Source organism: Ictalurus furcatus, chromosome 26 (assembly GCF_023375685.1).
Source record: "Ictalurus furcatus strain D&B chromosome 26, Billie_1.0, whole genome shotgun sequence".
In the NCBI taxonomy this organism is placed as follows: Eukaryota; Metazoa; Chordata; class Actinopteri; order Siluriformes; family Ictaluridae; genus Ictalurus; species Ictalurus furcatus.
In genome coordinates, this window is record NC_071280.1 from 3,528,304 (window position 1) to 3,542,301 (window position 13,998).

Sequence of the window (13,998 nt, forward strand, 5' to 3'; positions counted from 1 at the left end):
ATGCATCAGGTAGATGGCAAGAGAAGGCGCAGACAAAATCGTGATACCAAAAGAGGAAAGAAAAACATGAGAGCAAGACGAGGAAGACAGCTAGTAACCCAGTTTTTCAAAAAAAAAAAAAAAAAGGTGATTTATGTTCCCTGTTTTGTGCTATGATTCTGAAGCTAGCCAGTATGAAGTTGTTACAATGAACATAAAATAGAAAAAGGACGTTCCAAAAGGACGGAAAAGCACAAAGCGACAATAAAACTAGTCCAGTGTTGTATATATCTCCAAGCTTTCCAAAGCCTTGTAACAGCTTTCTGTGAGGAACTGATTGAAATTTAATGTAATCTTATAAATCTGCTTTAATTATCCCGAGTGAGTTTATGAGAGAGTTGTAATGATGTCCGATTCGTGAGTGAATCGTTTGTTTGAGTCGGTATATTTCAATGAATTGGAGAAACCAGTCTGAATGATTAATTCACGAATAGAACCGATTTGATTCTCAATTTCAACTCACTGATTCAGTGATCACTGTTTTAGCTCATTTCCACATTCCTTTGTGGAGATGTTGGGGTGTGAAACTTATTATTCACTCAATGGATGATAATAATAATAATAATAATAATAATAATAAAGTTCATTGTTCTTGGTACTTGGGGAATAAGAAATTACAAGTGGACAGCTTATAAAGACACCCAGACAGAGTTTCTATAGTGTCTGTGTATGAGAGAGAGAGAGTACAATGGTGTTAATTACTTGTACTGTATATATAGTTATTTATATCTTTGTATTATATAAATGCATAATTTCAGTTAATTTAATAAACTGTTCAAATTGAGATCTTAGTTATTATTGATAACGATTATTTTTACACGTGGCAATAAGAAGAGAAAATGCGGGGGTGGGCTTTGGGCCCGGAGTACAAATTAGCCAGTGGGCCCCGAAACCCTAGCAGCGCCCCTGCCCAGATCCCTCTAAAAGAGGCTTAGCACCCCCCCAATTCATAAATCTCTCTATGTATACACTAAACTGAATAAATGCCATACTGTTTTTCAGGTTCCCATTATGTGCTATATAGAGCTTTTCATGTGTTCATTATGCGCCATATAAATCTGGAGAACATAGGACCCTGGGAACACTCTAAAACGCTATAAAATATTGAATGGTATACAGACCTAGTTAACTGCCAAAATACCAACTCCAGCTCTCTGTGAACACCTCCAGCTGTCAGTGGATATTCCTGACCAACAGACAGACAACAGGTGAGGCTGAGGTAAATCACCAACACCGTTGCCCCTCAGGGATGTATAACCTTTCCAGAATGGAGGTTTATAAAACATTAACTGTTTAAAAACTGCTCATCAGTGCTAGTTTGGTAGCTACCGGCCAAATTAGGTCACTATCATGCTAGCTACTTAATAAGCCAGTGCTTTAGAGCACAACCAGCTAGCTACTGTATCACGCTACCTAACTAGCTAGCCGATATGACTGTATAAAGAGAAGGAAATCATTTTTCTGTGAGCCTTGTTAGCATTATTAGCAATGTCATACACACAATTATATATCTGAGGAAAAATATCATTAATAGACTCATTTAATCAAAGTGTTTATATTGTATTCAGAAATGCATTATCTTTATAAAAAATAATAATAAAAAAGAACGCCATATGAATAAGATTTTGAGGTGGATATTTTTCGAGGCAGCGGCTTTAAAACCCGTTTTCATTTTCTGAGCACTTCATTAGCATTGTTAGCGAGCCTTGTGCACGGTTAATTAGCATCATAGCGAAAGCATTTCTGAGGTAAAAATGATATTGCTTCACACATTTAATAAACACATTTTATCTTGCAGGGTGATGATGGGTTTAGAAACGCATTATGAGTAAAACATACATTTAATTACAATTTTTTTTTTTTTCCAGGTTTGACTGATTTGTTTTTCTGTTATCATTAACTCCCAAAATGAAACACTTTTTTTGTCCTTTTTTTTTTCTTTTTTTCACACCCTCGTACAGTTTTAATTAGCATTACATTTGCATAATTTTCCCGCCATTTACTACTTGCTTATTAGCAGAAATCACATTTCTGAAACCAAGACAGTGTTTCCCATGTATAATGGACTTATTTAATCTGTTCTGCTTCCATTATACACGCCGAGGATGCGTTTAGGAAAAGAAAAAAAAAAAAAAAAAATAGGAAAAGAAAAGCATTCTGGGTAAACAATAACGCGCTGCTAACAGGCTTATGGTGCTATCTCGCTAATTCATTATGAGTTTAATTGATTTGTGTTATCGTCATTAAGAGAATAATAGCACACATACGAACAAAAGCATTTTATATTGCGGCTTTGTTTGCACTGTTAGCGAGCCGTGTACTCTTTTAATTAACATCACTTTCCTAGCATTCATTCCTCAGATATTACGTTTCTGAAAGACTGTTTTACACATAAAAACATAACCGGCTAATTTAACACCATTCCTTGTGGTTTTAACTGATAAGTATTATTATTATTAATTATTATTATTATTATCATCGCTCAGAATAAACACTTCTGGCGACCCTTGCACACTTTTAATTAGCACCATTTCCCCAGGCTTCATTACTGACCGACACAGATATCAAACTTCTGGGACAAATGCATTATTTTACACGTTTAACTGACTCATTAAATCTGAGGATGTATTTAGAAATTCCATGTGGGTGACAAAAAAAAAATAAAATTGTTTCATGCTAATAGGCTTATGAGGCTAACTGGCTAATTTAAGGCTGTTGCTCATGGGATTAATGACTTGTGTTATTACACAGAATCGTTATCAGCTCAGTACAGGAGGACACACGCACACACACACACAGAATGAGGTCAACACATCAGTTTAATGTCTCTCGTTATAAATCCGAAATAAATACGCGACAGAGATTGGATTTAGTTTGTTAATGTGCTCTGTAAAAATATTAAGCATACAGGGTATTAAAAAAATTAATATCAAATAAAATAAGTGTAATAATATACTTTTTTTTTGGTACATAGTACCAAGATTAAAAAAAAAAAAATTAAAAAAAAAAATTAAAAAGAAGCGCATGATGAAATTGAAAATATTGCACTGTTCCACTTTATAAAAAAAAATAAAATAAAAAAAAAGGTGTGCCATATGGTCATTATGGAATAAAAGAGTCAATATCTGCATATATAAGTGCATGTATTATATATTAAAGGGGTTAGTTTGTACTGACTTGTACCAACACTTTAAATCTACCTTAAATACAGATCCAACTTAGAAAATAGCATTATAACGCAATATTAACACCATTATAAACCTTTATCAAAAGCCTACACACATGAAGTGAGGAAGCAGAGATCCTTCTTCCTAATATACTGTATATCTACTGTATATATACATAGCAACCAACAAAATTCAAGTGGAAAAACAAATATGAACGTTTTCGGGAGGGGGGAAACCTGGTTGCATAAGTGTGCGCGCACACATTTATAATGTGCCATGTGACTGAGCTCAGAAATAAATCCCATCCCAACTTATGTTCAAAAGTAATCATACACACACCCGTCACCAATGAAGTGATTCCGATCAAACCCCAAATCAAGCTGTTTCTGTAGGACTTGTAGGTCTTGACATCTCGGTTTCATCCGACTGCTGAAGCCATGATCCACAAAGAGCTTACAAAGCATAGACGGGATCTCACTGTCGCAAGTTATTGATCAAGAAAGGGGTACAAAAAGAATTTCCAAAACTACCAAGACGTATTAGACGTACCCTAACCAAGTTATGCCCCTAAATGCGGCGTTACCAAGTACAGGACGTCTCTCCTAAGTTGATGAAAGGACAAGAAGAAAACTTACACATCAGAGAGACGAACAGCAACATTAAAAGAGCTGCAGTACAAGTACTGATCATTCCCTGCATGTGACAACAATCTCTGGTATTCATCACGTCTGGGCTATGGGGTAGGGCGGCTTTCATGAAAAAAAGCATCCAAGCCCACCTAAATCATCGAAAAGACCAAGGTAGAACGTTTTGGGCATAATTCTAAAAGATATGCTTATCACCATAGTCGTGTTGAAGCATGGTATGGAGCTGCTTCTCTACAGCTGGAATGGCGGCTCTACTCAAGATAGAGGGAATAATCATTCAAAGCTCCAAATACTAATCTATTCAGGCACAAACATCCCAAAGCACAAATCCAAGTCAACAATGGAATGGCTTCAAAAGATGAACGTTTTGAATTGGCCCAGTCAGTGGTCAGATCTAAATCCTACTCAGTACGTTTACATGGACAACAATAATCCGATATTTACCCGATTATGACGTTACTCAGATTAAGAAACTAGCATGTAAACAGAGATTATTGATGACCTTAATCTGATTAAAGTCTCATACTCGAAGTAAACACAAATCGAATGAAGACGTGTGGAGTATTCCTGTTTTAGTCGTATTATCGACGTGCGTTACAGACATGTACACACCTTAATCACACTATTAACGTCGTGTGAGAGTTTTCACCGCATTGTGCGACAGGACACGTACACACACGGCAGCGCTCAACCGTTTGACGGCAAACAAGAGAGCGTGACTGCGTCCCAAACCGCACACTTACTTGCTATATAGTAGGTGAAATACATGTATCTCAGCTGCTATATAGACAGGAAGTACGTGGTTTGGGACGCAGCCCACGGCTTCAAGCAGTCGTCTATTTGCACATACAGCACGACTAAGAATTAACTGCACTTGAAGCGTTCGTAAAATTAAAAATGAAGCACCCAAAACTGTATACGGTTCCATAACGAAGACCAACTGTGTGTCGATACGTGAAATTCTGGAGGAACGTCGGACGGCGTGGCCCGGTGACGTAATGACGTGTGGCGTTAATCGCTCTATGTTCTATAACATGTAAAACAGGAACATAAAAGGAATATTCTAAAAGCGACTCATGTAAACACCTTAATCAGAATAATGTCATTCAGAATAAGGTCAATAATCAGATTACTGCTGTCCATGTAAACGTAGTCATTGCCAACCTGTGGAGTGACTTGAAGAGGACTGTGCACAGGAGATCCCCTCAAAATTGGACAGATCTGGAGCATTTTAGCAAGGAAGAATGGAATAAAATTGCCGTGCTAAGTTGGTAGACTCTTACCCAGACAAGACTGAGTGATGTATTACAAGGAAAAGGTGCTTCAACAAAGTATTACTTAGGGGGTGTGCAAACTTATGCAACCAGGTTATTGTAAATTTTTTATTGGTTGCTAATCACATTTAAGGTGGAAAAACATCTGACATTATTTCTTTTGGTATTAATTGTTTAAATCCCAAAAAACCTGCAATTTCAACAGGGGTGTGTAGACTTTTTATATCCGTCTATCTATATGTCTCGGTCTGTTTATATATCTATCTACTGTACATGTCTGTCCATCTATATGTTTGCCTATCTGTATACAGGTAGCTCTGTATTCATCTGCCTGTCTGTCTATTTGTATGGAGTTAAATTTGGGAGAAAACGAAACAAATGAATATACCGTTTCGCAAAAAAAAAAATAAAAAAAAATAAAAAAAATCTGCGTTGCGAAGGAAAACTCGACTCTCAAACAAACAAAGCGATTTTCTCACAAATGCAACTAAGCAACTTCCTCTTCAAAACAGACTGATCGCCAGATATCGGAAGCATTTGGTTTTAGGTTTAAGGGGGTATGTAGTTTTTCACATGAGTGATAGGTGTTGGATAACTTTTTTTTTTTTTGCTTCAATAAAAATATAAATAAATAAAAACTGTATTGTGTGTTTACTCCGGTTGCCTTTGTTTTATGTTGTATTACTTTGAAGACCTAGAACTATTTAGTACGAGATATACACACACACAAAAAAAGAAGAAATCAGGATGGAGGCAAATACTTTTTCACAGCACTGTATCTCTGTCTGAACGTCCATCTAGCCACGCATCATGTGTGCATCCATTTAAATCCTCCACACTGACTAGGCTGTGCTCTCTTCCTTATGAATATTAATGTTTAACAGTAATGAATATTCAGATATTAAAAATCAGCGGTAATAAGATTAAATGAGTTTAAATCTGTATTCCTGAACACTCTGCATATTCCTCCCTGTATTTTCTCCTCCGTTTTCCTTTTACTCCATTAAAACCTTGTCAGAAGCTGCGGGTCAGTCGCGTGCCCTCCAGCTGTCAATCATCCTCCCTCTGGAGCATAGCCCCACCCCCATAATCATCACCCTACACTGTTTAAATCTGCCCTCGTGTGTAAGGGAACATCAGGAACATCTCCGGGTTCTTGTTTTTTCACCCTCGTTGACTCCAGAGGGTCTCTAACACAAAGGAGTAGCGTTACAGAGCAAGTTTCAGAGTTGGCAGTGAAAATGTGCCAAAAAAAAAAAAAGAAAAAAAAAAACATAACAATGAGAGAAGAAAAGGCGTCTTGGAAGAAGAGAGTCTTTACTGCGTCCAGGTTCAGGGGCCGGAGTGTGTTGAGGTGTTGGTGTTACCTCCATAACGTTAGAAGTGTGCACACTGCACTGAGAAGCGATGCGGCACCGTGTGCGCTCCTGCAGCCCGAAGCCTGAAGTGTGTGTCCAGCAGCTTGTGTGTGAGAGTCACGGTGTGGGTTTTCACCAGGCTTCTCTTCACCCACTGAAAAACACGGGAGAAAGAAAAAAAAAAATCATGAGCAAGATACAAACGAAGCCTTAAAAATCCTATTCAGAACACAGCCTTAAAACAGACAACTTTCTACTAACATACTAGGTATGGATTTGGGACGGAGCCATTCAATGAGCAGACTTGGAGCAACACTAACTAGCCATGAGCTCTAGCATTTGAGATGCAGTCGGAATTCCTAACTAATCCAATCCACTAGCAGGGTGTTTATTTGCGACGGAACCTTGCTCTTCATATCCACTACATAGTTTCCCACCTTGGTTGCCAGATGTCGAATTTCTTCAGCCAACATACACTAAAGCATTAAAAATTCAGCATGTTTTTCCTGACGCTGTTTATACTCGAGAGGATTCTGCACATTCCTTGGCTGTGGTGCGTACGAGGTGATTTATCGTAGCCTGTACAGGATGTTTGGATTTCTTTTGTCATCTTGTTGCTGTTTTACAGATTACATAAAAAAGAAAAATGCCCGCCTTGGGAAATTAAAAAAAAATATATACATCACAACATTGTTATAATGGACACTTTCGAATAACATTCACAAGAAGGCTGCCTACATCAAAACATCTAAACATCTGTTATTACAGTATAATGCTAATTCGTTCATATCCTGCCTCCCCTCCCCCATATAATGCTAGTTCATGTTTTAGCCAGTTCACTGTAATGCTCTTTTGTTTTAGCCTGTTTACGTCACACTAACATCGGTTACTCTTTTCAGCATGACGAAACATGAATGCTGTGCGTGTTCGATTCATTTAGCACTATTGATTCCCGTCTCTTTGCCTTGGAGCTCTTGACAGCCATTTTTGAAGTCAAGCTGTGGGGGGGTAGAAAAAAAAACAAAAAAAAACCAAAAAAAAAAACAAAAAAAAAAACAAAAGCGAGGGTGGGATATTTATTCCATGCCACAGAATTGATCTTCAGGCAGTTTCAGATTGAAACGCAGCCGCCCGAGTCACGCTCGCGAGAGAAAAACAATTAAACACGAACGGGATGGAGAGAGGTGCGGTCGCACGCTGAGCACCACGTCAACACCGCGCCGATGAAATAACGGACAAGAAGGAATAAAGAGACTTAGATAAAACAGATCTCATGCTGTTTCTGTTGAAGCGACTGCGTTTTGACGAATTTCAGTCGTCGCTTTGGGTCCATTCGCTTATCACGCCGATTTAAGCTGAAGACATTTCAAAGCATGGCAGCTGCTGACTAACAAACTAGCAAGCTATTTAACTAGATTCATTTAACTTCCTAAAGAACAAGTCGTCAGTGTAAGACTAGCTAAGTACAGTATTGACTAGCTACCTTGTTTTATTTAGCTAAGAGCTAGTTGACAGCCATGCTAGCCTTTTTAATACCTGCTTTTATGCTAGCTGTATTTTAGCGAATATAATTACAATCCCTCAGTGTAAAAACTAGCTAGCTATACTTAATACCGTTTTACACGTGACTAATTATAGAATGTACCGGAATTGAAGGCAGTACTATTTTAAAGCTAGCCATCTATGTGTAGCTAACGACTCCGAGCTGAAGATGTGAAAAAGAGGCCGCAGAAAGTCGCTCATTAGCATATCCCCTTAAATGACATTTGCATAATGAATCAAGTTTCTCGTATTCCTTTCTCTTTTTTTTTTTGGCATTAACCTCTCATTAGCCTTTTTATTAGCAGCTTTTGCTTTGGCGCGCGTTCTCGTTCAACGTTTCGTCCGACAACGTGCTGATATTCTCAGTCCCCTGATTAAGCAGCCGCACGGGGGAGTACGGCCGATTAATATTCGAATCAGCGCACGAATACAGCAGCTTGTTTAATTTCCGCACCAACATAAAATAATGAAGTGTGGAATGGAAACGGGGGGGGGGGGGGGGGGGGGGGGGGGGGGGGGGTTTGAAAAAAAACAGGAATTTCCCCACAGAGGGCAATTAAATCAGAATGATATTATGCACGAGTTGGGCGTGATTACGCTGCAAATCGTAAATAATCATTAGGACAAATTACAGAGCGAGGCTTTGCAATTACACATCCAGCTCCAGCGAGAACATGATGCATTCTACAGCCTGATAACAGGGTGTCATAGTGCAGCATGAACTCTAATAAAACCAACGGCATGCACACGGAGCTCTCTCTCTCTCTCTCTCACACACACACTAGAAGTTTTCAGCCTTGTACATGAGTGTATTTACCATCACGTAGTTTTAAAGCCTTTTCTTCTTCTTCTTCTTCTTCTTCTTATCATCATCATCATCATCATCATCATCAATAATAGTAGTAGTTCTCATAATTCTCTGGGCACCCTTTTAAGATGAGACACTATTACACGAATAAGTTATATTATTACATTATATTCAGGCGTGTGAGTATTCTTCCTGAGGGTCTTTCTGAACATTTTGTGGTGTTTTTCACCCCAGGCCTGTTTTAAATAGTAGCCTGCAGGCTATAGCCAATAAATACAATGAGTAGTAATGATGTAAAAATCCTGAACATTCGAGGCATGAGGATAATAGCGTATTTGTTCAAGGGCTCAGAGTGAACTGGTTGCGGAGGCGACAAGCAAAAACTTGATTGCGAGTTGCTGAGAGATGTCAGGTGGTAGGCCCACATGACGCCACATGTCCTTGGGCAAGACACTGAACCGCAAGTTGCTCCCGATGGCAAGCTAGCGCCTTGAATGGCAGCTCTGCTACCATTGATGTGTGTGTGTGTGAATGGGTGAATGAGACACCGTGTAAAGCGCTTTGGAACCGCTAAGGTTGAAAAAAAGCGCTATATAAGTGCAGACCATTTACCATGTCTCAAGATATAGGACTCAACTAGGACCCTAGAGGAATTTTGGATTTGGACCCTAGAGTAGAGATTGGAACTGTGGACTCAACATCAGACTCTAGAGCGGTGGTCATCAACCCCAACCCTGTTCCTGGAGATCTTCCTTCCTGGAATATAATCATGCCCACCAGACCATCTAATCATCGCCTTAAGAAGTCCGTGATCAACAAAAAACAGGTGTGTTCGATTATGGTTGGAGATGAAACCTGCAGGAAGGTACTGTAGATCTCAAGGAAGAGGGCTGGTGATCACTGGACAAGAGATGGTCTCTATAGAGAAGGAGCTCTGGATTTCATCCAGAAATTGATTTCTGGCCTTGAGATCCAAGAACCCTAGCAAAGGCCTCTGGATTCAACTCAGACTCTACAGTCCGCACCTCTAGAGCTATGCACCCATGACTTAACTGAGAACATTGCTTTAAGTAGTGCACACTACAGAGAGAAATCTTATAAATCAAACTCAGCTCACGGTGGGACAGGAACAAACACACACACACACAAGCTGCTTAAAGTAAACACCCAGAACCTCTCTCAAGGTAGGGGTGTGTGTGTGTGTGTGTGTGTGTGTGTGTGTGTGTGTGTACGCTCAGCAGCAGTGAGAATGTGGCGTGAAATGAGTCTCTCTGATATTTAATTAAAGCGGAGGGAAGGGAAGGGGAGGGGGGGTGCACTCACACCCTTCATCCAATATGGATGAAATAGAGTGTGCAAAAGAAGGAAGCGAAAGCAGACCAGGAGATGTCCTGTGTTTACCTTCACACACTTAACTTCTGTGTGAAGTGCGTGTCCCACCAGTTTTGCTTAAATATTTACAAGTTGAAAATGTAAACATGTGCGGTTAAAGTGGTGTGTGTTAGTGTTTCTCCACCTGGTGTGTCAAACAGACGTATACTGTAAATAGATGAATGCAAAAAAAAAAATTAAATTAAATAAAAAGAAAAGCATTCTTCAGGGGTTTCATTTGATAATTAAGGCTTCTTAAAATGCTTTTAGTTCAAACCCTTTCAAACTCGGTTTCTACACAGAACCTTTAAGCATTCCCAGTGAGGGACAACTGAAGAACCCTTAAGGCTTCTAAAAAAAAAATTTTTGAAGCGTGAAGCAAAAACAGACAACCTTTAAAAGAAATTACAGAGAAAAGAGGGAAAAAAAAAAAAGAAAAAGAAAAACGACTAATGAGATTGCACCGAATGTACAGTTCTCCTGAGTGCGAGTTGAAGCGAAGCTGCTGATTGCTCGGTTGCCATGACGCCCGTTATGACATCAGCAGTCAGTTGGAAACGAAATCATCCAACGTTGTGTCAGTGTGTTTTACCGGGGAAACTTTCAAACATTAATCTGAAACGGTTTAAACTGTATAAAGTTTAGAAAAACGCCAGAAGTCCAAGAAGTGTGAGAGAGCGAGTGGTGTGAGGTAGAACAAATGTAACAGAAAAACTGTAAAGAGCAGTGTGTGGATGGTGGTGGAGGTCAGTAACGTTGTTAGGGTTGTTTTTTGTTTGTTTTTTTTTACTCTGACATCCTCTATACACTTTAAAGAGTTCATATTATTAGATAATTAATAGTGCCATATTAATGTATTTAATATTGGAGTTAAATGGCATCCCATAATTTTTGAGTGTATTTACTTGGGGTTGACCGATTGACCGGTTTTGTTGATTAATCAGTTATTAGCAAAAATACACACTGATAGTTTTTCCCAGGTTGCGTCCATTGCAGGAGCAGCTGAAAAGGGTCCACTGTCATTATACAGTACGAGAGCGGCCTCTAGAGGCGAAATAAAAACTATCAGACAAATTTTGTTGTGTTATTTGAAGTGTTTTTTAATTAGTTTTGGGATGTCTCTTTTTATTTGTTATTCAGTGTTACTTTTTGGATCCTTTTGAATGTCTCTCTTTTATTTACTTTAATATTTATTAGTAGTTAATATGATATACTACGCTCTCTTAACTCAACTCTGAATACGGCCCATTATGCATTGGGTCCGTTCTCGATTTAACTACACTATCTTAGGGGCTGTAGTGAGACTGCGTATCGTATCGTTTGATAAGAGGCCCTCAATTAAACTGCGTAATAAAGTAGGCTATTTGTCATAAAATACCGCATATACTACGTGATGTGTAATAAACATTTAAACAATCAAGCAGACACTTCCTCTAGTGAAAAGCTTAATCATGGTTCATTTTGTCACATTCTAAAGTACAGCTTTTGTTTCGTTATACGCTGCTAAGAGTCGAAATGGGCCACACAAACACTGTGTCTTTATTAAGTTCCACTTATTGTACTGTTGTAATGTTGAATGTATTACTCAATTGGAAAAAAAAGGCACACATTCAATGCGTATTTTTACTACGAATTGTCTAATGAATCCTAACTGCTGCTAGTTAGTGCTCTGACAATCCCATACATCTGGTATGGACGCAAGACTCGCGGCTATAAAAATCAATATCCACCTAAACATATAGTTCGCTGAAGGAAACACGCCTGTGAAAGTGGCGTGACCGTGATGAATCACTTCGGCCTTGTCAGATTTATCAGACCGTTTCACAAAAACAAGGAACACAGCCTTCAGTGAGCTGTGTGTATGGGTGTGTGTGGTGTTCCCAGCCTTGTTTCTTTTTTTTTTTCCCCCTCCATTTTTTCCAAGCTGTAATTTATACGTGTCGCCAGCCACGACGGGATCTAAACAGAGTTATTAAAATATTTGGAGCGAGGCCGTGGTTCTCCATCATCTGACATTTCAGCGTGAGAAAGACAAGAGAGTCTGGCTGCTGCCCAAATACAGCGCCCCAGGCTCCTTCCATTTTACAGGGTGCAGCGAAGGAGACTGACAGAGCGTGGTGCTTGAGATGGCCAAAACCTGACCTTCAAGGTGAAGTGCTCATTGAATAAATGTAAATGGGTATGAAACTAAATCTGGACTAAAACAGTGTTATAAAGTTTAAAACTATACTAAAATCTACACTGTTCAGCCATAACATTAAAACTACCTGCCTAATATAGTGTAGGTCCCATTTGTGCCACCAAAAGAGCTCGGACCCGTTGAGGCAGGGACTCACCAAGACCTCTGGCGCTGTGCTGTGGTGTGGTTTCTGGCACCAAGACATTTGCAGTAGATCCAAGTCCTGTAAGTTTTGAGGTGGGGTCTCCATGGATCTGACTTTTTTGTCCAACACATCCCACAGACGCTCGATCGGATTGACATCTGGGGAATTTGGAGGCCAAGTCAAACACCATGAACTCGGTCATGTACTTCAAACCATTCCAGAACAATTTTTGCAGTGAGGCAGGATGCAATATCCTACTGAAAAAGGGAATACTGTTGTCATGAAGGGATGTACTTGGTTTGCAACAATGTTTAGGTAGGTGGTACATGTCAAAGTAACATCCACATGAATGCCAGGACCCAAGGTTTCCCAGAGCATCACACTTCCTCCGCTGGCTTGCTTTCTTCCCATAATGCATCCTGGTGCCATCTCTTCTCCAGGTAAGTGATGAACACGCACCCGGCCGTCTACGTGATGCAAAAGAAAACGTGATTCATCAGACTAGGCCACCTTCTTCCATTGCTCCAAGGTCCAGTTCTGATGCTCACATGCTGTAGGCGCTTTCGGTGGTGGACAGGGTGCATGGGCACTCTGACCGGTCTGCGGCTTCACAGAATTAACTTTTTCAGCAATTTCTGTGGGATCGGACCAGATGGCTGACTATGTTTAAAGTTATGTTAACATATACACTACTGGTCAAAAGTTTAGACACACTTACATTTTACATTTATTCATTTAGCAGACGCTTTTATCCAAAGCGACTTACAAATGAGGAAATACACGCAAAGCGATATATCAAGCAGAGAACAATACAAGTAGTGCTACTGTACAAGATCTGTTAATTGAGTTCCAGAAGAAGCAAAGTGCGCAGAGTAGAGGTGTAAGAGCCAGAGTATTTATTTATTTATTTATTTTATGGGTTGGTTAGGTGTTCACAGAAGAGGTGGGTCTCTAGCTGTTTTTTGAAGATGGTGAGAGATTCTGCGGTCCGGATTGCTGTTGGAAGTTCATTCCACCACTGAGGAACAGTTAGTGTGAAGGTTCTGGAAAGGGACCTTGAGCCACGCTGAGTAGGCGCTACTAAGCGCCAGTCGTTAATTGATCGCAGATTGCGTGAGGGAGCGTAAGCCTTCAGGAGAGAGTTGAGGTAGGAGGGTGCTGTTCCAGACAAGGTCTTGTAGGTGAGCATCAAGGCCTTGAATTTGATACGGGCGGCTACAGGAAGCCAGTGGAGGGAAATGAAGAGGGGTGTGACATGGACTCTCTTGGGCTGGCTGAAGATAAGGCGTGCTGCTGCATTCTGAATCAGAGTGAACGCTTGATTGAAATGTTTCTCATGATCTTAAAAACCATTTGATCTGAAGGTGTATGATTAAATGTGTGAAATCGGTGTTGTAGACAAAAATATTATTGTACCAACATATTAATTTCTTTCATTAAATAGCTAACATTTATTTACAAAAAAAAT

At 39.6% G+C, this 13,998-nt stretch overlaps 1 protein-coding gene across 2 annotated transcripts in view; it reads right to left on the reverse strand.

Moving 5' to 3' along the window:
* Window positions 1–13,998, reverse strand: part of gpc5a (glypican 5a) — a 97,368-nt gene that overhangs the window by 9,980 nt on the left and 73,390 nt on the right. The window contains exon 9 of one of the 2 annotated variants that reach the window (XM_053615042.1): window positions 831–6,639. The exons of the other annotated variant lie outside the window; for it this stretch is intronic. Within the exon in view, the coding sequence (XP_053471017.1) occupies window positions 6,491–6,639 (149 nt within the window). The 3' untranslated portion in view covers window positions 831–6,490. Of the gene's footprint in view, window positions 1–830; window positions 6,640–13,998 lie in introns of those variants that run through there. 2 annotated transcript variants of the gene reach the window in all.